At 39.1% G+C, this 25,602-nt stretch overlaps 1 protein-coding gene across 3 annotated transcripts in view; it reads left to right on the top strand.

Moving 5' to 3' along the window:
- Window positions 1-25,602, top strand: part of LOC122813345 (putative ferric-chelate reductase 1) — a 659,529-nt gene that overhangs the window by 79,049 nt on the left and 554,878 nt on the right. For all 3 annotated transcript variants that reach the window (XM_044085610.1, XM_044085611.1, XM_044085609.1), the window contains exon 5: window positions 11,054-11,239. In XM_044085610.1, the coding sequence (XP_043941545.1) occupies window positions 11,054-11,239 (186 nt within the window). The remainder of the gene's footprint in view (window positions 1-11,053; window positions 11,240-25,602) is intronic.

The following is a 25,602-nucleotide window of genomic DNA, read 5'->3' as shown; positions in this document are numbered from 1 at the left end:
TCTCCGTTGTTGGAGAAGGATGTTTGGATATGTGCTCCATAGACCTCCGGACGCCTATTATCACATACCGATACATAGGCGTCCAGAAGGTATTCGCTTCTCGCTTCAGCCTGGGAACCAGTCATTACCAATTTTTTGGTCTCACCACAGCCCCAGGGTGTTCACCAGGTTTGGCAGTAGTGACGGCTCACCTGAGGAGTCTTGGATTCCAAGTGTTTCGCTCCTGACTGCCACCACCAGGCATCTACTTATGGACAACCTCAAAGCCACCATCTCCTGGGTGTTTCCCTAGGGATTACATTCAATTGGTCAAAGTCTGTCTTGCTGCCCTCCAGCATAAAGTTTATAGGAGCAGAGATAGACTCAAGATTGATGCGTCTTTCTTCCTGCGAAAGGATCTCGAACTTACAGGGCCAAGTTCTAGCTCTGATCTCAAGATCCAAAGCCCCAGCCAGGATGGTCCTACAGGTTCTAGGCTCAATGTCTGCCACAGTACTTTTAGTTCCTCTAGCAAGGTTACACATGAGGATTCTTCAGTGGCTCTTATCAACTCAATGGTCCTTTCAAGATCTTCCCTCAATCATCACATCATGATTACGCTTCAGACATCCAACTTGGATCAGGGAACCCTTTGTTCCCCCTCCAGTGGTTACCCTGCCGGGAAGCTCTTCTCCACATCAACGTGTTGGAGATGAGGGCTGTACTTCTATCCCTACAGGCCTTACACAAGTTCCTTCCTCAGGGCATCATCGCCATCCACACAGACAACATGTCGGTGGTTTGGTATCTGAACAAACAAGGAGGGACCGTACCCCCTTTGCAGAGAGGCCATGAGAGTGTGGGAATGGGCTGTAGCTACAAACCGCTCTTGGTAGCGACCCACATCACGGGAAAGTCAAATGTATTGGCGGACAAATTAAGCAGGACAATTCTCTCTCCTCACGAATGGTCTCTAAACCACGCAGTAGCAGCCCAGGTTTTCAAGAGATGGGGGCCCGTGCTGCGACCTATTACTCCACAAAACACCAAGTGCCAGAGGTTCTTCTCCTTGATTCCACATCAGGAAGTACCAGCCATGGATGCTCTAGCACAACCTTGGCCAACAGGGTTGCTTTATGCTTTTCCCCCAATTCCACTCCTTCCCAAAGTTATTCAAAAGCTTCTCAGCTAGGGTCTTCAATGATTCTGATCGCCCCATACTGGCCTCGTCAGATATGGTTTCCTTACCTGAAAAGCATGCAGTGGACGATCCGTGGACCTTAGGCGTGATCGGATTTGCTAATCCATCAGTCGGGACATTGGCATCAGTCCTTCAATCTCTGAAATTGACTATTCTCCACTTCCAACCCTAGTTAGAAGTCACACACTAGACCCGGAAGTTGTTCACATTTTATCTTAAACCTACCACTAACAAATTGTACCTTAGTAAGTGGAAGAGGTTTGCTATCTGGGCTCAACTCAAGGGCTTAGACCCTATCACTGCTCCTGTCCCAGAGGTTTTGAAATTCTTAACATCCCTATTTAATCAGGGATCTTCTGTCTCAACTATTAAAGTTCAACTAGCTGCTATATCTAAATTCCATGAATCCATGGATCCTCCTTTGATGAGCAGCAGATTATGCAAAACATTCATTAAAGGTGCGAGCCTGTTAAGACCACCAGTTTTTCATCCTGCACCTCCGTGGGATCTTGATTTGGTGCCTGCTACGCGTGGAAGTTAAAATATCTGTCATGGAAAACGGCATTTTAGTGGCTAGAAGGGTCTCAGAGCTTCAAGCCCTGTCTATTAAGCCACCGTATTTGATTTTCCACAAAGATAGAGTATCACTTAGGCCTAATCCATCCTTTGTCCCAAAGATCTGCTCTAGTTTCTGTCTTCAACAATCTCTAGAACTACCAGTTTTCTTTCCAAAATTCTCTAATGAAGCAGAATACACTCTCCATAAATTGGATGTTCACAGGCAATTACGCTTCTATTTAGACAGGACTCAGCAACGTCAGACCAGTTGTTTGTGTCCTTCTCAGATAATAAATTGGGCCAAACCATCACAAAAGCTACAATCTCAAAATGGATCAGAGATTGCATAACTCAGGCCTATTCTTCTTGAATAAGCAACTTGCATCATCTATCAAAGCTCATTCTACCAGAGCTATGGCTACTTCTATAGCTTTTCATTCCAAGAATTTGCTGCGGCTACTTGGTCCAACCTCATTTCCCACTACAAATTGGATGTGGCATCTAAAGGACGAGCTTCATTTGGTTCCACGGTACTCAGGAGTGTTTTCCAGTGAGCCACCCAGGATTCAGGTGCTAGGCTGTCCCATCATTCAGAATGAGATAGGATCACATAACATCTTTTAGTTATGTACTCACCATAACTTCAGATGTTTGGGATCCATCTATTTCCTGGATACCCACCCTCCTTCCCCTGCCTTGCAGATCAGAAGAGATTGAGCTCTACTGTTTTTATCTTGTTTCATCTGACGATGTTATATAAGCAGGGTATGCATGTGTGCATGTATGCGGACAAACTAGATCTGGGGGACTGGTGGTGGTGCATCCTGGGATATAGTAAGCTCAGCCAATAAGAGACTTCGCTCTTTGGCATACGAGGGATCGGCTCCGAACCCATCATTCAGAATGTAGGCGAGATGGATCCCAAACATCTGAAGTTATGGTGAGTACATAACTAAAAGTTCTTAACTGTCCAAAGTTTTACAGAATGTTTGGCTCATAATTTTGGTCTGTTCCTTTTATAATTTGTGGTTTTCTGGCAAATCAACGATAACTGAATTCACTTAATGAGTTTCAGTCCTATCTTTCAGGAAACACATAGTAACACCAAACATTTATTCAAGCAACTTTTCTATTATACAAGGAATGTTTAAAATTTGTCTCCCCCCCCCCCCCTCCCCACCAGTAAATGTTGGCTTTTTCCAGATTTGCTAGCAGCAACCTCTTCATTAGTTAAAGAACTTACAGATCTCTTTAATGTGTTATTTAGATGACTTTTGCTTCTGCAGAGATTGTGCAGGGCCATATTTGCTTGTCTGTTCTTCAGTTTGCATTTGAAACTCGGTATCCTACAAATTCCATTGGTGTGGGTGGGGTTACATAGTTATGTATGCAAATTGTATGTTAATCAGCGTGCAGATTTGTACCTATTTTTCATAGGCCTTTGTCCAGATTTTTGATATTTCTAAGTTGAGAGGTATGAAATGGGCGGAATCCTACTTATTCTCAAATAGCTTCCATAGACAATATTGAGGCCTCAGTTACTACTTTTATCACTTTTCCTGTGGAAGTCCAAAAATAAATATTTTCCAGTTAGCGAAAGTAAAGGGAAAGCTAAAAGAGAGGGGAAAGGAAAAGGTATTTGAGCTGAAGCTGTATAATGGTTTATGCACGTGGAAGATGACCTGAAGTTTTAGAAGCTGGCTGGCTATTATATGCTTGGCAGGATATATCCCATGTAGTTAAGGCTATTGCATCATAGGTCATTCAAACATCTACTGTTTTATGGTAAGTTTGCGTATAGAACTTTTCTTTCTCCTTAACCTCGTCCCACTCTGTTGCTCACTCCTGCCCTCTGATTTCTATTTGTCCCATTTCTCAATTTAGCTGTTGCTGTTGCTTATCCAGCAGATTCCTTATTCCTTACCAGACAGAAGAAAATTGCCAGTATTTGCCTACCCTTTCTTCCATCTCAGGTTTCAGCTTTGTTATAATAGTAGCACGGTCCAATATTATTGGATGTTTCACCCCCCCCCCCCAACTACTGAACTAAGTATGGATGCTCCCATGTTATGTAGCACCTGTCCAACCTTGTTGAAGTATTATGCCTAGCTGAATACATTCTGCATTCCCTTGCTTTGTATCCATTACATCAACAGATCCAACCACTTTCATATATTTTCTTAAATATATTCCTTCTGCAGTTATCCCGGTCTTTCCTCGTCCACTTGACACATCTCTCGTACACACTACATTCCTATCCCTACTACTGAAGTAACCCCCTGCTGAAACACCACAGTTTGAACCAGTATTTGTTTGACTTTGATAATTCCTACTTTTGCTGGCATGCATGTTGCTACCAGGGTTATTTACTGTCCTTTCCAGTAACATTTTGCAGACCTATTTCTTTTGCTATCTACCTGATCATCTTCTAATACTAATACAAGCTACTTTGTCCATCAGTGTTCCTATTCCCCCTCTTTCTCTCTGTAATAAACTCTGATGAGTAACCACACATTCTTAGTTTCTTTTTAGTGTCTCTTGCTCCCCTTTTGTCAAATGCATTTCCTGGGGCATTACCAAATAATTTTTACACTTCTTTATATACTCTAGATCTGTGTTTGTCTTGCTGTTATGTACTAGACCATTTGCATTCAACAGTGCTATTCTTAGTGTCATCTTATTTCAGTGTCTAGTTTATTTTTGCCTTTTATATGTTCTGCCAACCCCACCCCCACATTATGTTTAGTCAAGCAAATCTCTGTTTCTAATTTAATCATCTGGTTTAATAGTTTTTGGTTCACACAACTTCCATGATTGTCCCTCCTACTTAATTTATAACTAATTTTAACAACTAAGAACAACTTATCCCCTAAATACCCCTTCTAAAGCGAATAACTGTGTACATTTTAGTAAGTTTCCCAATCACGAGTATGTGCTCTTACATGGCTGCTTGAAACTTTAAACTCATATTGTTTGGGTGGCACAGTAACACAGCAGATAGTTTTGTCACCTCCTAGCAAGAGGTTCTCCGGTTCTATTCTCAGCTGGGATGCCCTCTTTGAGGAGTCTGCATGTCCCCCCCCTGTTCATATCAGTTTCCTCTGGGTGTTCTGGTTTCCTTCCACATTCCAAATACATGCAGTAGGTGGATTGGACACTCTAAATTGGCCATAGGTGAGTCTGCACATGAGTGTGTAGTACGGAAGAACATACATGGTAGGGCTAGCCACCTGCAGTGTGAACCTTGGCTCTAGATGATTGTCACTGTTAAAGTGACACCGTGACTTCAGTGTAGTAATGAGAAAAAGGGGTTGTGAGTGGACAGAATCTCATATTGTTTCCTGTACCCTACCAGTTGCCATTCTGTCATGATCTCCTTTTGAACGCTTTTTAACATACTTTTGCCCCCTGTATCTGTCACTTCTAGTAAACCCTTAACTAAGAGTGAACCCACATGACCATACTGTCCTTTATCTGCTGCCGATCCACAACAGTCTCCATTCCCAAACCCTTGCAGCTACTCCAGCGTATGCTGCTCATACACTTAAACTGTATATAAAAGCATCCATTCAGTCTCTTATATGCTTCTCTCCTTGTTTTTCTGAACTTTCTCCCTCTTATTTTCCCTCTCCTTGTTAAATAACCAAGAAAAGGAGATGTCTGAATTAGTACGTTTCACTTCACTGTTTTTCCCCATCTTGTTGTCAGCCTTGAGTCTCTTTTCTCCCCTGAAATGATCTACTCTGAAGAGGGGATCTCATCCCTGTCATTTTGCCCTTTGAGGTTTTTTATTGTAATGTCATCAGTCTTTGGCATCTACTGCTTCTTTACTACCCATTATGACTGTACCTCGTTATCACCAATCTGCATTTTTTGATGGGTCTATGTTAAATGTTCGAACATCCAAAATGTCGAACATTACATGGTCGAGACCAAATGTTCGACATTTGGATGTTCGAACATAAAGAAAAGAAAACATAGAAAAAAACACTTTAACAGTGTAGGCAGGGGGGCAAGCCCCCTGCATCCCCCCTACTTAAATATACCAAGACCGCACTGCAGAAAAGGAAGATTCTCCATATCTACACCATACGGTGCCATTGAAAGTCTATCTTCGAGCACTCAAGATTTCGAATGTTTGGTCTCGACCATGTAACATTCAAAATTTTGAGTGTTCGAAGATTTGACAGGTACCCTTTTTGACATATTCATTATTCTGATCTTAATCAAGTCCCCCTGTCAAGTAGCCTGAATATCAGGCTCCAGGCAATTTGAAACATTACTTACAGTCCCTCCCCAATGAATATCTTTGCCTAACCATTGTTGCTTGTACCATATCTAAAAGTATGCATTAACAGAAACAGAAAAGATAACTTTATATGGGTATTAATGTCTCCACCCCCAAATAAAATGTCCCTCAAAAGAGTATTCTATTTGAGAAATGCTCTTCTCTCAACAGGTGTCAACAGTGAATTTTGGAACATCAGTCCTGGTTGTTCCCCAGGTTGCTGTTTTCCTCCCATGCCAGTTGTTCTTTAATGTTTTTTATTTTGTCTGACCTTTTTGAAATGGTGGGGAAAGGTTTCACCTGTACTCTCTCTGAGTTCTTTGTTGCCTTCTTTATCCAGGCACATTGTCAAGCACACTAAATTTTCTGGATAAGTCTCTCATCCTTGCAAGTCCAGAAGGGTTTCCTCTGGATCTTTTTATAACTGGGTAGAAGATTTCAAATGTAGCTGGATAGAAAAGCCTGAACTGCAAGTTGCATGGCTCTATACTGTCTTGATTGCAGGGATAAATGCATTTCTTTTAGTTCTTGTGGTGACCGAATAGTCATTGTCCAAGTAGATGCTTGTCTCACCTGTCTTGTGCCCATTTCCTTTCTTCCAGATTAAGGATGGGATTTGCTCCTTTTCTGCATAGGAACTAAATTTAGCTAGGATTATTCTACACTGTTTTTGGAAAGCTTTTCTTGGCAAATTTACCTGATGCAGTTTGTTTGCTTGGGTGGAATCCACTGGAATACTTGTCCATTCGCTCAATCAATTTTTTATGAAATTGACTTAGTCATTTTGCTCCAATTGTTCTGGTATGGCAAAAAAAATATTTCTTTCCTAGCTCAGTCCTCTAATTCAACTTTTTTCTGATTAATCTCTTCCTGATTCATCTCCATATCAGTCATCCTTTCTTTTATATCTCTGTCCTCCATTTGCAGTAGGTCTATAGCATCTGACTTTGCACTTAATGATTCCCCATTTGATGCAATCTTTGATTGTTTGTAGTAATGTAATCCACTATACCCACTGATTCTTAACTAGAATCCATGAAGAGATATATCTTCTTCTCAACTGATTTTGTTGAACCCTGTGTCTTCAGCTCCATGCCCCAGTCTCTCCCCTTCAGGCTTTTTGCCAGTGCCTAATGATCAAGGTTCTTCTGCATTATTTCCAGTGCTTTTATTCCCTTTTTTTCACATTCTTAACTTTTCTAGATCTTTTCTTTCTTTGGCATGTATCTGGCCCTACTGCCTTTTTATCACTGTAGGGAGAGTAACACATTTATTTTCTAGTCTCTTTAACAGTGAGGGAAGAAGGTCATGCCCTAGTTTTATATCCTTTCAGTGCCATACCAGATGTCCTTCAATTTCAGTATTCCCTTTGTTCTGAGGGTCCACAATGAAGTTAAATTCTTCTTCTATTTTTGTGCTAACATTGCCTGTAAGTCTCTATGTAGACTTCTGTCTTTTGTACTGATTCTTATCAGATTTCTGTATGATGTCACCATCAGTTGTTATATCGACATATCCTACAGTTTTCTATTCTGTTATTGGAGCATGCATCTGATAGGTCAGATCCTTTTCACTGTCTAATCCCAGACACATTCTAGCCCCATTTGTAATTTCTATACTAACTCCCTTACCCTGGATTTAACTCTAGACCTCTTTGTGAGTGTAACTGTCTTTTCTACTCCTGTCTTTGTATAGAATGGGTATATCAATAATAGTTTTACCTCTTGTCAAATGTTTCACCCTGCTGCACTGTATCTGTGGATTCTCTTTACTCCCACATTTTGCATGGTTCTTTTTAAATTATAAAAGTTTTCCAAGAACAGTTTAAATTTCTTTGAGTGAGGGGATATTCTTTTCTACTTTGAATGCAGATTTCTCCATGTCTTCATTGTTACCGTCTAATGCTAGGTAACCCTTGACAAGGGTAATGATGCTTCCAGAATCTAGAACATTTGAACCTCTCTTCCTTCTAGAAACACAATATATTTTACTAGCTTGGTAGCAACACAGTGAACACAATGACGTAATGCTGAATCAATTATTATATCTGTATTATGACATTGTTCCTATATTGTGTCAACTTGTGGCATGCCTGTCAGTTTTCACATTTCTGTTAGCATTCCTTTTAATATCACAAAATTTAGCCAAATGACCCTTCCACCCATATTTGAAACAAATTAACAGATTATTTGCCGGTCCTTTTTTCCTCAATTCTTTTGTTCTAAATAAAATAAATATATAGGGAAAGAGCAACCCTACAACAATAATGTCCTAGGTGGTCACCTAGTATGCCAATGCACAAGGTCGCCCCTGATTGTTTTTGCAGTTGCATTTAATTGGAACACATTTCTAAGAGAGTTGGCAGATCATTCAGCTGAGCTAAATGAGCCACTAGTGTGGCAGAGTTTCATACCTCATTAGCCACAGTGGTAGTGGCGAGTGGAAGGAGAGAGGAAGGATTGACTAAAAGTATAGTGATGGTGTATAGTGAATCATGGCAATATGAAAGTGTAATGCTAAACAGCTCAGTATAAATAGTTGGAATTGCATGGGGATTTGGACAAGTCAAAATTCTCTAGGGCTTTTTAAAAAATGATGCTTGCTTATTTCTTAAAAAATGGAGTAGCAAACTTTGATTTTTTTTTCTCACATGTAGCATAGAGTGATTTGAAACTTCCCAGGCAGCAGAAATATTTGAGATTTTGAAATGAGGCTATGTTAAATCATGCTTTTTCATTTTTTTAACTGTTGTTCCTGAAATTTTATATACAGAACACATGCATGTTCTTATTAAAACAAGCAACTATTTATGCATATGTGTACAGCAGATGTTGCTATATTCATTACTAAAATTCATTAAGTAATCAAATCATATAAACTGATCATAGAGTATACATTAATATTTCTCTTTTAATGGTTTCAGTTTTATCCAGTAATTATATTCTGTGGGAATTTAGCTTGTTTTCATCTCAATAGTAAACATTCCTTTATGATTTTTTAAAAGAGACAATATTTACAAATTCTGTAAATGAAGGTGTAACCTCATTTTTCCAGTTGACTATTGGTATTAAACCCCAGAAAACTGGGACTTGAGACCTAGGTACTCTTCTTAGAATTAGAGCATTAAAGAACACAAAGTTTAGTTAATATAAATTTATCAGACCACAAAGTTTGCATGAAACATTGAATTTCTTCCCAAAAAGGTTGTAGACCTTTGCAAACACAAAACCATATACTGTCAGTCTGCTTTGATTAAACATTTGCATTTCCAACCTCCAGCAACCAAACATCATCCTTTTTATATATAATTTCATTCTATGTGGATTGGTAAATATCTATGTAAACATTTCCAGAAAAAAAATCTCTAAAAAAATGGAGGATATTAAATGCATGTTTAGCCATTGTAGTTAAACTTAGCAGCTTGTTTAGAAAACATAATCTCAGGAGTTATTTTTGATACAGAATTTATCGCTCTTTGTTGTTTTATATATTAGATTAATATGGTCTCCTTATTTCACTTGTTTCAAGATCTGGAAAAGCAGCTCTATACTATAAGCCAGTTTTCCATATACAAATCACATATAACTAGTACTTTGTGTTAAGCACTTTAATGTCTCTTAACATTTGATTCCAAAAGATCAAATTTTGATATTTTAAAAGTTAACATTTTTTGAAAGTTCAGACTGTCTCTACATTCTGGTATAAATGTTAAGTGGAGTAATGTGAAATACTGTGGTTTTATTAATAGGTATTTGCAGCGCTGTTTCATTTTTGTCTGTTATAGTTTTGTTTACCATCTGAAAGGTACACATGGGTACAGCACCTGTGAGATGTAAAAAAGGAGTAATAATGTGAAATAAGTATATCAGGGCAGCACTGATATCAAAATGGATAGTGACAGAGGGCAATTAAGCAAGAACAAGGCTCCAAAGAGAAGGCTATTGTCATTTGGCTTGAAAGCCTTGTTAGGGTTGCCACCACTATAGCCAAAGCCAGACAAAAGTCTCACCCTTTGTACAACCCTAACCCCACCTATCTCCTCTCCATTCTCCACAAATACTGCTCATCTGACACACACATTTTTATGTACTGGGTATCTTGGGGGAGACTGAACATCTTTTTTTTTTTTTTTTCTTCCCTGGTCTTAGACACAGTCACATTGAGTTGTAGCACTTTTCTTTAAAACAAAAAAACAAACAAAAAAAAAAAAAACAAAGCAGAAATTGAGATTTAACAAACTCTAGCATTTTTTTAACAGAATACCAGAGTTTGTACAGTGCTTCTGGACTACCAGAAAATCTCTCCTATTTCTGGCTCATCCAGAAAAAAATGGTAGGTGTCAACTCTAGGCTGTGCAAATATTTTTGGTATGATGCAGCTTGAGAGAGAGGGAAGTGAAAAATGGTTGCATCTGAATGGGAGAGACAGTAAGAATAAGGCCTTGGTGACTTCCTCTTCAACATTGGTAAAGGCCAAATAAGAAGTAGCCTTATTTTTTTATCTTTTTTTTTGTTAGGTGATCATTCCTGGTATAATTACAAATTAACTGGACTGATTACCACACCAGCCAAGGAGATGATGGCTCAAGTTGCCAATGCCAACTGATTTTCCATAGGGAAGGGAGTCGAAGCAGGTTTAACCTCTGGTGAAAATAAGAGGGCAAGGATTTCATGTCTGTATATATTGCTATATATCAACATTGGAAGGAAGACCAGAGTAGGCACACATGTAAAGGCTGGTACAGTATTAATAATATACCTCATGGGAGAGAGCAGTATCCCCACCAAGTTTTACTCCTTTGCGTAAAAGAAAAATGCTGTTGTGGGACACTGTTGCACCTGCTTTTTTATGCATTGTATAAAACGTGGTTTGTAAAGCCATAAGGAGAATTCATAAGTCATATGAAGTAGCGGAGTATATTTTATTCTATTAGTTTCATATAGTCAGTAGATTCATTGGCATTTCCTTTACCAGAATGCATGAGTATATAGATTAAAATAGCCACTAATTACTCAACTTCTTTGCAGATCTCTAGAGATGGTTGCAGCACAACCAAATTCTGTTTTACCAGCCCATCTGGATGTGATCCCTTGTCTGATTCAAGCTGTTATTTCATGTCCTCTGCTGCAGTTGACACTGATGGCTTGCGTATTGAAATAAGTGGTCCTTCCACAGGATATATGGCTGTTGGTTTCTCTGATGACCAGAAAATGGTAAGGATATAAAAGGAAATGCTTTGAAAGCATAATGTTGGCAACAGTTCTAATATCAATTGGTTTAAAATTAACTTGAACAGATATTTTAAAAATGTACAGAGTATTATACACATTAATAAATATTTAAACGGGTGAAGACCCAAAGTAGGGCCGTAGCAGAAAAAAATCAAGTGGTTATCAAATTGCTTACAATCTTAATATAAAATGTATTTGCAATCAGAAGGAATTTGCTATGCTTTTGTTTATATTTTAGACCTTATCTGTACAATAGACTTTTCCATCTGGTTGACTGTTAGTGTTGTTTCATGTTTCATATAAGTAAGGTTTTGTTAAGCACAATTGCATCACCAGCACCTTGTTTCAATTCCTAGGCTTTAACACTACTGTTAACTAATCATCTCCCCGTATTATATGTAACACCCCTCAAAGGATATTGATGAAGGAACTTGGTACATAAAGCATGCCATTATAGGGGGATTGTGCTAATCGTAAGTACTAAGGGACATAGTTTGAAGTCAAGACATGTCTACATACTTTGCTTTTAAGAAATCCTTACTTTGAATCTGTATTGGTGGAAAGTCAGTAAGCAGATTTAGGAGACCTATTTGGTGGATTCACATTCATATAAGAAATAATCATTCACACACAAAAGTAGCACATTTAACTCCAGTTTGTACACGTGCTTATTCACACACCATGGTGCATGCACTTCCACAGATACATTTACACACACACACACACACACACACACCAATTCATCAAGGCTAATTGACGCACAATTGATTTGAGTTGTTCTCCTTTTCTTTTCATCCATTCCGTATGTACATTCGTCAGCTACTTACCACTCTTAAACACTGAGCTTGTGTTACTTGTTGTATCTATCTCTGTACTCCACATTCCTGTCTTCAGCTTCATTATTTAATGCTTTATTCATCATAGCTTCTGCTATAACAATAATCATCTTTCTTGGCTATTTCTTCAGCTCTGCCAACAATTTTTTTAATATTTCATTGTATGGCTACTCTTAACCTGAGCATGCCATCTGTTTGGTCCTTGTTGAAAAACTTAACCTTTTCACTCCTTTAAGGAACTGTATGCACTTATTGTCTGCATGACATAAAATATGTAGAACTTCAAAGCATCTGCCTCTGTTTATCTGCATAGCATGTGACCATTTTAGATAAGGGTACTGAAGTACCCTGAAGGCATAGAAACTCTAGCTATACCTGTACTATCTTCTCTGTAGCCATGAGTGGAATCTGTGTCGTCTTTTAAATAAGTTATTAGAGCAGTTGGAAAACTGTTGAAAATACTGATGAAATCACCAAAAACATTTCAGGGAAGTTGCAGAATGTTTTTCATAAATGTCCATATCATTTGCAATGGATGGTGCAGCCATTTTCAGGCACAGATGAGCAATGGTTTCTGTGTTTTCTCATTTTCATAACATATTCCTCATATGTACTGATATGAAAACAAGTAGTAAAGAAATATGATCTACCTTGATTTGTGAAAGCATTTTTGTACAAGCATTTGAATAAACTGGAAATATTCCCCACCACAATACACATTACTGTCTTTCCAGTAAAATGATAGTGACTATATTGTTATCTTGTCCCCTTAAGTAAAAAATGTGGTAAGGAACTTGTTATACCCTGTATTATATGAATATTTTTCAACCCAGACTAAAAATATCATCAAACACAATATTATACACCACTGTCTTAACAGTTATGAAGGTCAAATGCATTGCAAGTTAAATACATATTACAAAACAGTTCGGTGCCAGGGTAGCATACCCATTTTATGTCTCCAGCCGCTAGTTTGGCACCCAAATTCACCCCATAACCCCCAGTTCCATATTAGAAAAGCCAGCTCTGTTGTAAAAAAAAAAAAAAAAAGAATTCTATTTTGAAATACTCAACTAGAATGCTCTGACTGGCTCTATGACCTAGGTGGGGATGTTCCCTCATAACCTGTTGCATTGTGCATTGCACTGAATACAAAGAAAAATTAACAGAAAGCTTTTTAAACAATTTTGAAAAGCAACATTTTGACAGTACTTTTCTGACTGGAGTCATTACTTTGAATTTTATAAATAGAACACACATTGCAAACATAGTAGTGTTCTCTGGTAATAGGTACTGTTCTGAAGTACTTGACCTGTTCTGCACTGATTGACCCTGTGAGATGAGGAGACCCGACTGAAGCTGTGACATTTTGCATGACCTGCTATAGCAGGGGAGAATTAAGATGCATTATTAAAAAAAATTGTGGAGTTGTGACATAAAGCAAGGTTGTCTGCAGAGGCAAACATTTCAGTGTATGTTTTCAAATGCAAAACGAATGCCAAGATGCACATCTCTTGCAATGTACTATTATATGCTGACAAAGCCCAGTTTTTGAGATGTCTGATGATGATGAGGGGCATAACTGCAGCTATGACATTTAGCATTTACACTTTTTATAAAAATGGCAAAGCAAAAAAGTTATTACATTCACTCATATAAGCTCAGCAAGCAATCAACTACTTTTCATCCTTATCACAGTCCTCATAAATGCCATTTATAGGTAACAGGTTGTCTCCATTTGTTTTGGGGCAGCGGGCAGTTGTTGTTCATGCTCCTTAATGGGATATGGTTAACATTTTTTTAAATCAGCACCTAAGAGACTCTGTTGCTGCAAGAGAATGTCTTAGGCATTTGTGCAAATAAAAATTAGCCATTCTGTTGTGAGGTAACATAAAGGTAGAAGGGCAGGTAAGGATCTCTTTTGTGAATGACTAGGCTGAGGTAAAAAGGCAAACTTACAATGATATATGTTTATCTCTAGCTTTCTTATATGTGAGAATGTATGCAGTATTTATTTATTTATTATTTATTTAAATTTGTTGACCGGGAGTGTCCGACTGGACGTAGGTCCATTTTCAGTGGAGGCCCGGGGAGAAAAGCTCCTCAGTAAAATAAACAGACAGTAGTTACATTGGATTACATAGCGATTAACAATTTAACATAGCAATTACTTACAACATATTTACAGATGAAGAACATAGTACATCAGTAGACAACTAGAATCTTTATCTGTGAAGTACATAACGGACATTAACAAATGTTACAATGAGAAGTTCCTGCTGTATAATAAGTACTAGGCTTATGAGCAATTGAGCTTGCTATAATCAAGGTAGTTAGTGGAGTGGAAAGAAAGGTAGTGGTTGGATGGGGTGGAAGATATTAGAGTGGGAGTTGCAAGGGCATAGCCAGCATGTTTTTAGGTGCGCTTTTAGTAAAGTTTTGAATTGGGTGCATGATGGTACGGAGGTAATTGTGGGAGGGAGTGAGTTTCATAATTTGGCTATGGCACAAGAGAATAGTGCTTCACCAGCAGAGTTATTGGCTTTAGTGATCTGCAAGTGATTTTTGTTGCTGGATCTTAGTGGTCTGGTGGTGCGATAGGGTTGGAGTAGATTCTGGAGGGATGGGACATGTAGTGGATGGTTTACTAGTTTGTGGGCGAGTGAGAGTTGATTAGGATTTGTAGGATTTATATGAGTGAATGTAATAGTAGGATTTGGAAGAGTACAAGGAAGCCAAGATGTATAAAAGGCTGTGTAAGTAACTTGTCTATAGCAGTGTTATTCTCATTGCAAATAATGCCTACAGAAGTGTTAAACAGTTCATTGTAAATAGTTTCTTTAAGTGATTAGTGATGCATTAAGTTGTACTTGTCTATTTAAGAACAGAAACGTACCTGCCTGTATTAGTGAGAGAGAGTTTCTTTACTTAGACTGTGACTATACTAAACAAAGAGGACTGAAAGAAACCCAACCAGAGAATCAAACACAGTAAAGGAGAATCTGGAATAAAGTTGGAATCCCTGCCAGAAAGCTACCAAAAAGGGACTGTTTCAAAGCAGTATAGGACTGAGCTAAAGGTGCTTGCTGTTAATTTACTTATCACAAGGCTTTGATTTAATTTGAAGAACCTGCCTTAGCTTCATTTGGATATATTAAACTATATTATTTTTGTAAACCTTGTTGGTGCCATTTTCTTTAATATTCTACAGTAGATAACTTGGACCACAAAGCCATTACAGTGGAGGTACATAGGTTCAAACCACTGTATACATACATTTACAGATTGTTCATTGTATATGGCAACATCAGCAAAGCAGCACATAGTCCACTGGGCAGAGCAAACTTAACAGTATTGCATATTACTTATTTGCCTACAAGTCTGCTGATACAGAATGTACCACATTTAGGTAATTATACAGTATGTACACCATGAGTGTATATTTTATGTAATTATACATTGTGTACTTGGTATGTGCACTTAATTTTATATGTAGACTGGTAAATTTTTACATATATCCAAATAACAGGTTATCTAATTTATAAACAGTCCTGTAGATTACTGCAATTTACCTACCACAAAACTGAAGGGAACCAGAAATGAGAAGCTGTGAGATTATGATGTCTAAAGACCTAAAAAAGCCAGCAAATTATCCAAAACTGCAAATGCGTAAACAATGAAATCTATGGAGCTACATGGTATGGGACAGGATAAGAGCCTACAAACTACTGAGCCAGTACAAGCTAACACTCTAAGTGACCAATAAATGGACAGGATGAAGAATGGTGCAGCCCTTAAGCAACAGAATTTCAATAACCTATTGAGTCTTCTGTTGGGTAGTAATGCAGCATCTGTGATCAATAGGCAGGCAGACACCCATGGCATAGATACATTTTTAGCATCTGTAGTAAGATCTGAATGAAGAAAACCCCTCAGGAGCTGTAATGGGGCAAACACAGTCTACAATAAGAGGAAAAAGAGCCCACTGTAGAAAAAGTAAGAACATTGCTAAGGAAAAAGAAGTCAGGTAAAGCAGCAGGTTCAGATGAGGTCACAGCAGATGTCACTAAGATTTTGGATGTATTAGAGGAAAAATTACTCTGGCAGGTACTCATAGCAGTACAAAAAGTGATGCTCTTCCATATGACCGTTGCAGTATTCTTCACAGAAGGGATTCCCTGCCATGGGTACCCCTATGTCCAGCCAGTATACTAAAGCCTTAAGAGTTTATAGATGTTTTACGTAAGGTGTATGCTCCCCACTCCAGGTGTAGGGCATAAAGGTGATGTATGGACATGCATACCTCCCACCTTTTTTGCTGCCAGTCCGAACGCCATCATTGATCATCAGTCTGAACGCTCCTCCTGTGTTGGTTAGTGAGCCGTGCGTCAAATACCCATTTGGGATTTTTTTCTTTTCTTCCTTTTTCAGTTTTCTGGGTTTACGTCTTCCAGAAAGTGAAAATGTAAGTGGCACAGGGAGATTCCCCATAAGGATCATGACAAGCAGTCTCTCTTCTGTTGGGTGCTTCTCACAACCATACAAAGTGTTCTGTCTACCAAGCGTTTGTCCCTAAGGCTATATGTAGTCATCTCTCCTCCTTATCCATTTACCTGGAGAACAAACATCTTAAAATTATTGGCACAGGATGCTGTGGTGGAATCTTCCCAACCTGAAAGCCAGCCTTTTGCCAAGAAAAAAGCCAAAAGAGTCTTATCTGACTTGGCTGCTGTCCCACATCTCCCAGACATCTCTTTTAAGGCTGGTGAAAGCCATGACCACATTGGAGGCTGGCATGGATCCAACTTCTTACATGTCCTCAGGAGCTCTGCTGACATCCATTCCAAATGATGAGAGAGAACCTCGGCAGATCACTTCAGAGGGTCCACGGGGGATTCCGCAGATACTTGTTAGGAGGAGAGTCCCACTATGTTCGTTGAATGTAGGCAAGGGTTTCAACCAGCTAGGGTGTTTTAAAAGAAAAATAAAAAAAAACACATTTTCCCTACTCCTAAAGATCCCCAGTATGAATGGCAGGATTTTGCCCAGGGTGGTTACTTAATGCATTGACAGCCTTGAAGTCTCCTTAAGGAGTTTCTATACCTGCTCCTCTTGGTTTTCTACCCCATTCAAGAGGCCAAAATGGCAGGATTCATCTGAAGAGGACTGGGTTTCTGAGACAGTGTCTTTGGCATTTTCCTCTCAGATCCCTTCTCTCTTGGATTATGACTCTGAGGAGAAGAGTCTATTAGCCCAGACTCTCCCTTTGGGGACACTATTCCCTGTATGATGATTTTATTTTTTTAAATAGGACTGTTATCAGGTTTCTGACATTCAAAAAAGGTATTATGAGCTCCTCCAGATGGAGTTCTCTAAGCCTTCTGCTGTTCCTCCTGTCTTCGCTGCACTTTTGCATACCTTTTCAGCAGCTTCTGTGTTCCCAGATTCTCAACCTCCATCCACTAAGAAGCCTGACAGATTTTATAAGGTACCTGAGGAGTCTGTTTCCCTGCAAATGTCCCTCTGCTGACCCTTCTGTAGTGTCAGTCTCTTTTGGCAAACCCTCTAAGCTTTTGCCTTCTACTAAACTGCTTTCTTCAGAAAAGGACAGTAGAGATATGGAACGGCTGGGCAAGAAGGTATATACTGCTGCCACTTTGGCCTTTTGGGCTATTAACAACCAGACTTATATGACTAGGTATGTTTTGATCATTCTTTCTCAAGCTTCTGAGCCTGCCTTAGCCCTTCCTGATTCTGAAGGGAAGGCCTCAGCCCTCTCTTTACTGGGATCCACTTCTCAAGTAGCCTGCCAGTCTATTAAATGTAGTTATGATGCAGCTGATGCCTCCTCTAGGGCTGCTGCCTTTGGTTCTGTTGAGATGTTATTCTTGGCTTTGACTCCAGCCATTACCTGATATTTTAAGGCTAAACTGCTGGATACTCCTTTTGATGATAAGAACCTATTTGGTTCTGCAGCTGCTGAGCTTTTTAAGTCTCTGTAAGATAAGAGGAAGGCCTTGTAGGAGTTGAATCATATTTTTGTTAATCCTACTCATAAGTTCCAAGGGAATTATCTACCTAAATCTGCTTTTGTTCGCAGACTGCCTCACCCTCCTCCCGAAGGTAAGAATGGTTCTAGGCAGGTTTCTCCTGTTAAGGCTACTCAAACTGCCACTTCTCAGAAACTTCCTTTTCAAGACAAGCCAGGTTTTATCTGACTGTTTTCTTCCCCCTTTCCTAAGTTAGGTTCCTTTGTCTCTTTGTTTTCCCTGTCCTTTCCAACTGGATGACGTAAGATTATTGGGTTCTGTCCATCATTCATCAGGGTGACTTCATTGTATGGAAATCCCTTCCTCCTTTCCTGGGCATTCCACAACCTCCTCAAGAACAGCTTCCTTTCTTTCCAGAATTACTTCAGAGCCTTCTGGCACAAGGCACCATTTAAGCTGTGCCCCCTTCCCACGGGGAAAGGAGATTTATTCCAGAATGTTTCTATTTCCAGGAAAGTAGGCAACTGGAGATGTATTCTGAATCTTTCTCAGCTCAACACCTTTTTGAAAAACTACCTTTTGGATGTTATCCAAGCAGACCCTGTTTCCTCTTCTTCTTCCCCAGACTTTCCTGGTCTCCCTGGATCTCAAGGATGCTTATCTTCACATTCCAATTCATCCGCCCCCCTTTTGGAAGTGTTTGCATTTCTCCGTTTCTTCCTTGTATTTTCATTTCTTTGTTTTGCCCTTTGCTTTGCCCTTTGGACTTCCTCTTGCCCCAATGGTTTTCAGCAAATGCCTTGTTCCTGTTTGTTTTTTGCAGGATGAGAGGTGTTTTAATCTTTCCATATCTGGACAAACTTCTCATTCAGGCTTCCTCCCACATGACCTTGCTTCAGCACCTCCACTATGCAGTTTGCCTCTTGCACAGCCTGGTGTTTACAATAAAATTCCAGAAATCAGTCCTAGTTCCTTCTAAGGATCTTGGTTGCTGGCTCCAGACCATCCCTATGCTGGCTTCCCTGCCACCTCCCAAGGCTCTTTCTCTAATTACCCTGTTTTCAATCCCTTCTTCTTTGGGTTTCACTTACAGCCAGGATGTTTCTAAGGGCACTAGGTTTCATGGCTTCCAGCATTCCTATGCTACCTCTTACCAGGCTTCACATGGGAAAGTTTCAGTGGTTACTCAAGTCATTATGGCTCCGTCACCGTCATCCTGTAGATTTTCTAGTCCCTCTTCTTCCATGCCTCAGTATCAAGCTTCAGTGGCAGATTCATCATCTGTCTCTCAAACCCGGATTTCCTTTTCAACCCCAGTACACTCTCAGAAGCTTTTTTGGATGCCTCAAATGCAGGGTGGAAACCTCTTTTGGTCCCTTCAAGTTTCAGGGTCTCTGGCCTCGTCACCAGAGGTCCGACCACATTAATATCAAGGAGATGAGCTCTCCTTTTCACCCTTCAGACCTTTTACTTTCTTTTTATTCCAGCGCCTCTCAAAATCTTTACAAACAATATCACAGTAATGTGTACATCACCAAGCAAGGGGGAACACGGTCCTTCCTTCTCTGCAGGCTAGCTCTTTATGTTTGAGAACTAGCTGTCCATTATCAAGTGACTGTTCTGGCTGTATGCATTCCTTGAGAACAAAACATAGTGGCAACTTTTTGAGCAGGTCCAATACACAAGCTCATAAATGAATACTTCACAGAGATGTGTTTCTGGACATTGCCCATCAGTGGGGTACTACTCTGGTAGATTTTTTTGACTCTTATTGAACAGGCAGCTTCCTCTTTTTTGTATCAGAGTTCCCAGGCCTCTGGCTTGGAAGGCGGATGCCCTATCTTTTTTCTTGGACAGGGATCTTTCTGTCTGCCTTTTGTCTGCCTTCCCTCCTCTTTCTCTACTTCCAAGGGTTGTGCTCAAGATAGAGCAGGACTCCCCCAAATTCTTGTTAGTGACTCCCTTTTGGCAGAGACTGCATTGGTTCCCTCTTGTTCTGCACCTAGCCAAGGGCAGACACCACACGTTACCTTATAGAATGGACTTACTGTACACAAGATGGGGAGTCTCATCCATCCTCACTTGTCCACTCTTCGATTAACATTGTGGGTGATAGTTTTGAACACTTTTAGGCATCCTTTTTTCTGGAAATATGCTTAGGGTACTGCAGGAGGCCAGGAAACCCACTACCAGGAAATCCTGTGTCCAAATGGAAGAGCTTTTCTGTTTGGTGCCTTGCTGGTAACCATGGTCCACTTTCTGTGGAGATCCTTGTGGTTCTCTGTTTGTGTGAATTGCTTTGTGTTGGGTTAGCATATTCTTCTGTTAATGCTCACCTCTCAGGTGTTTCTGCCTGTCTGCCACTAACACCTCTGGCCTCTAAGTTTGAGGTCAAGCAATTTCTTAAAGGCGTCATTCATAATAGACCTCCCAGGAAGTCTGTTCCACCTTCCTGAAATCTTAATTTTGTTCTTGAAAAAATTGACTCGGGCTACTTTTGAGCCCACAGCTTCAGCTTCCTTACAAAACTGTATGGACTGTTCTTTTGGCGCTTACTTCAACTAAGAGTTTCTGAACTACAGGGTCTTATGGTTGTTCCTCCTTTGTTTTTTTATAGGGACATGGTGCCCCTTCCTACTAATCCTTCTTTTATGCCCAAGGTGGTTAATGAATTGTCTCTTAATCAGTCTGTTAATTTGCCCTTCTTTTTCGTTCTCTGCAGTCTGCTAGTGTGAATGCTCTTCACACCTTGGTTTTGCTTAGGCAGCTCAGATATTATTTGGATAAGACTAAGGCCATTCACAAGTCTGAGAAGTTTTTGTTTGTTTTTATCCCAGATTTCTAGGTCTGGCAAAACATTTCTTCATGGATTTCTAAGGTAATTTCTTTTTGTTACTCTTTTTTCATTGGAACAAAAACTTTCTGATTGTAAAGGCTCATTCTACCAGGGCTGTGGCTTGCTCCGATTTTTTTTTTCTCCTCAAAGCATTATAAATTCCATCCTTGATGTTGCTGCTTGGACCTTTGTTCATACCTTTACTAAACATTACAAATCAGATGTTTCCAGAGCAAGAGCTATCCTGCATGGGTTTCTTGAGGGCTGTTCTGGGCTTGCCTCTTCCCAAGTTTCAGCCTGAGATATTGTGTTCTCCCTTTTGAGAAGAGTACTGCAACAGTGATATGGAAGGACAAAGTACAGTTGTGTAAAATCTTATAATAGCAGTAGATGTCCTTCTCTTCACATTTGCAGCATTCACTTCCTCCCCCTTCTACTCTATTCATCTTTTTTTCTCTCCCCCCCCCCTTCTGGATGCACATGTTCCCCCTACTTTCCAAGACTGTTGTCCCTCCTGGGACTATTCAGTTCTCAGGTATGTACGTCTGTCACCTTTATGCCCTACACCTTGAGTAGGGAGATTATGCATGACATATGATCTCTATAAAATCCTAAAGCTTTGGTATGCTGGCCGGATGTGGGCTACCCATGGCAGGGGACCTCTTTGTGATGAATACTGCAACAGTGAAGAGAAGGGCATCTACTGTTCTGGTAAGATTTTACACAACTGTACTTTCTAGTTCCCAGTATACAAGAACAAAGGGGATATTCACAACTTTGGGTAGTGCAGAGATATCAACTCCTGTCACACTAGCATGAAAATGCTAGTGAGGGTGATTAAATGAATATGGAGAGTAATTGAATGGAAGATGAAAGATTAACACTACAGATCAGAAGGCAGCACATCCAGCCTGATGTTTGCAGTGAGATAGATGAGAAAAAGCTAGAGATGAGGAAAGGGTCCAATTGGACATTCTTAGACATGGTAAAGGAAAATGACAGGATCCCAAGAAAGCTGATTTGGGCAGCCCTACACTGGTTTGAAGCCCCAGACACATTGATAGAATTAGTGCAGGCTATGCACAAGGACCCAATTATAGAATTATGAACAGCGTGTGGCTTAGAGGGATTCGTAGTGGGAATGGGTGTGCATCAGTGTTTGGTTCTGAGACCACTGCTGTTCATACTGGTGATGGACTACACTGGGAAACAGGTCAGAGGGGAAATATCACCAAAGCTGCTGCCTGCAGACAATGTGACACTGCAAGCAAACTCTGAACAAGAACTTCAGCAAATGATGGGGGGAGTGGAATGCAAAACTGTAGGCACATAGGATAACACTGAGTACAGTCAAGACTTGTCATGATAGGAAATGAGGTTGCTGAAAATGTAAGACAGAATGGAAAGCAGTGGAACAGGTTTACTATTCTGAGTATATGGGAGGGCGGTTGAGGAGAAGGAATGTCTGAATGAGGAGGTCAGAGCTAGAATTAGAGGGGCTGCAGCCAACCATCACAGAGAGTCAAAGGTACTGTGTGACAGAAGAATGCCAAGAAGCTGAAAAAAAAAAGTTATATAAACACTGTATGACCAATACTACTGCATTGTACAAATACCTGAGTAGTAAAAGCAAAGCAGCTGAGGATGCTAGAGGTAATGGAGATGAAGTTGTTGACATCGGTTATAGGATACACATTGAGGAACAGATGAAGAAATGAGGACATCCAAGCAGAAGCTAAATTATCTCCAATTGCAGCTAAGGACAAAGAGAACAGATAGCAGTGTTTTGGGGCATGTGTAAGAATGCAGAAGACAATCTGTTGAAGACAATGGGGGGAGGGGGGGAGAGGAAGACAAGAGGAAATTAGGGCATCCAGCAAAGAGATGGCTGAATTGTGTAAAAGAAGACCTGTGACAGTCAGGCATGACTGTCGAAGAGAGTGGAATTAAATTGAGACATGGTGACTATAGACAAGGCACTGAAACCCCATGTAGAAAAATTAGAGGAAAAGGAGGCTTAATTATGATGAAGAATAAAATCCAAATGCTGAACATAGTAAAGAATAAAATCACAGCAAATATTTATTTATTATTTGTTTACCGGGAAAGTCCAACTTGGAACAAAGCCAATTTTCAGTAGAGGCCCAGGGAGAAACACTCCAAATGCATGTTTTTGTAATGTGGGAGGAAACCCACATGAACACAGGCAGACCCACACTAAGACAGGGAGGACATGCAGATTCCACACAGAAGGTACCCCAGCTGAGAATCAAACCAGAAAACCTCTTACTGTGCGGTGACAGTGCAACCGCTGCTCCACTCTGCCGTCCAATATTTAAAAAGTGAAGTGACATTTAACATACCATATTGAAAATTGCGAAATGTAAACAGTTAACGTTGCTAAACAAGTGCAAACAGTATAGCTAGACGGCTAACTCCTGCCTATTTCTTTTTTTTTCCTCTTCTCATTCCTATTGTTTAATTCTGTATCTGTGAAATGTTTTGTAGCTGTTTTAGTCCAGGATACCCGTGTTCAAGAATGCTTAAAACATTGCCAAGACGAATGAAATCAAGCTTGAATTAAATTGGTTTACTAGAGTCTTCCTTGTAATATAGTACCACATTTTGTTAAACTGTAAGCACAGATGTTGACTCTAAAGTTCTGGAAACTTTGTTTTTATCAGAGGTTTAGTAAATGTGATAAAGTGTAAAAAGTATGCATTTTGTGTGAAGACTGATGAAAACTGATGAAATTTCAGATGAATTGTGTTCAATTTTCCAGTGGCCTGCTTGTGGTATTTTGTGCCTGTGAGACTCATAAATGTCTTCAGTCGTATTTTCTGAGTTCATTTTATTTATCCTGTCTCCGATGTCAGTAGTTTCAAATGAGTTATTAAAATAAGAGTTGTATCTTCTTTTAAAAAATGCCCTACGCAGCAAGAAGGAAAAGAAATATAAACCTTGCTTTTCATGAGTACCACTTAACATTTCAGGGTTTCATAAATGAACATTAAAAAAGCTTGTTTAATATTCTCATTTATCAACCATATCCAGATTTTTGTAAATCATCATATAGCATTAAAATAAGTTTCTTGACTAAAATAAAATTAAACACATATAACATTAATATGTTTTGGAAGGAGTGCTCTTGTACAGATCACCTTGACTGACTGGTGTGGGACAAGCTACAGTGAGAAAAATATGTCCACAAATATATAATCAGTTATCCATATATTGAAATGCTTGCTGTAGCTTATTCTTGGTTTACCATTTGTATTTTTCTACTTTACAACTCGCATTAACCTTGTTGGTTCTAGTGCTTACCCTCATGCCCTTTGTTTTCTTTACCAAGCCTCATAGATATGTAAAATTATGTTGCTCTTATTCTAATGAGGAGCACTTGTAATGATGGATTCCTTGCATACATTTCATTTTGTATAAAAAAAGACAAATTAACTGCCTTCAAAGTGTATTCAAAGAAGGCAACAAACTGAGCATTGCTGTGCCTTTTTATATTCTCTGTCACTTTAAATTCAGAAGTGGATTTGTTATCAACTTACTCAGTAGTGTTTCATAATAAAAATCATACAAATACTAGTTTTCTAAGAACAAAGAGAAAAAAATTACAAATCCTAGACTAATTTACATAAGTGTTCCACATTTATGAAACATTGTGTTCATTTCTTCTAGTATATCTTAATGCAAACATATGTTTATTCTTTATTAATGCTAATAGTCATGTCCTGCAACAGAAACAAATATTTTATATGCAACAAATTTAATTTCATAGATACTAGTATTACAAATACTTTTTTTTTTACTTTCCATTTTAAGGCATATGCAAAACATTGCACTTCCTATTTCTGGTTCTTTTAAAGTATTCCTTTCAGTCTTTAACACACAAGCTTTCAGACAGTAAATATTCAGTTTCTTTCAAATCATGACATCCATTTCTAATAGTTCCTTTTACTAGACTTTTGAATTTCATGTTTCCATTGACTCTTAATTCATATAACTGAATACCCCTATAACATCCTACATGTGTTTAAGCCATATTTTCTCAGATGTCATTTTTATCATATTTTAACCATTTCCTTTTTTTTTCTACCCTTTGATCCCCATATAAAAAGTATTGCTAAATTTTCCAGTAGAATTTTCTTCCCTTGTGATAACATTTTTTAAATTTCTACACTATTTTTACTGACATGTTTTTATACCACCACTGTGTTTTACTACCATTAACCATTTCTGTAAACCACTCATTCCATATTTCCTCCAAAGTCAATGTTGAAATGTTCCCTTTCTGTTTTAATCTTACACTTTCATGAATTTATTTGCTGTAAGCAAAGTAAAAACGAAGCAAAATAATTAATGAACTTGTACTGCTCTGTTCAAATGACTTCCCATTCTCCAGTAAGAAGTGTTAAGTTAAATTATTCTTTACAGCTCAGTCTTATTTTATTTTAGTTCAAGAGTAGTTATTGTCTCTTCCCTATTTAGTAGTTCTGTGTCACAGTTTCAGACAGTCATCCCTAAGGCTGTCTTAGGTTCCTGAGCAAATTGAATGCCTCTTGCTTGTACATCTTTCTGCTTCACACCAGCATGCAATCTTCTTTTTTTTTGCTTTTTCTATTTGCCATAATCTCACCAATAGTATTAATAAACCATATATAGTTCTGTGGT

Source organism: Protopterus annectens, chromosome 10.part0 (assembly GCF_019279795.1).
Source record: "Protopterus annectens isolate FY-2018-M chromosome 10.part0, PAN1.0, whole genome shotgun sequence".
In the NCBI taxonomy this organism is placed as follows: domain Eukaryota; kingdom Metazoa; phylum Chordata; order Ceratodontiformes; family Protopteridae; genus Protopterus; species Protopterus annectens.
This window is presented reverse-complemented; position numbering and strand designations above follow the sequence as displayed.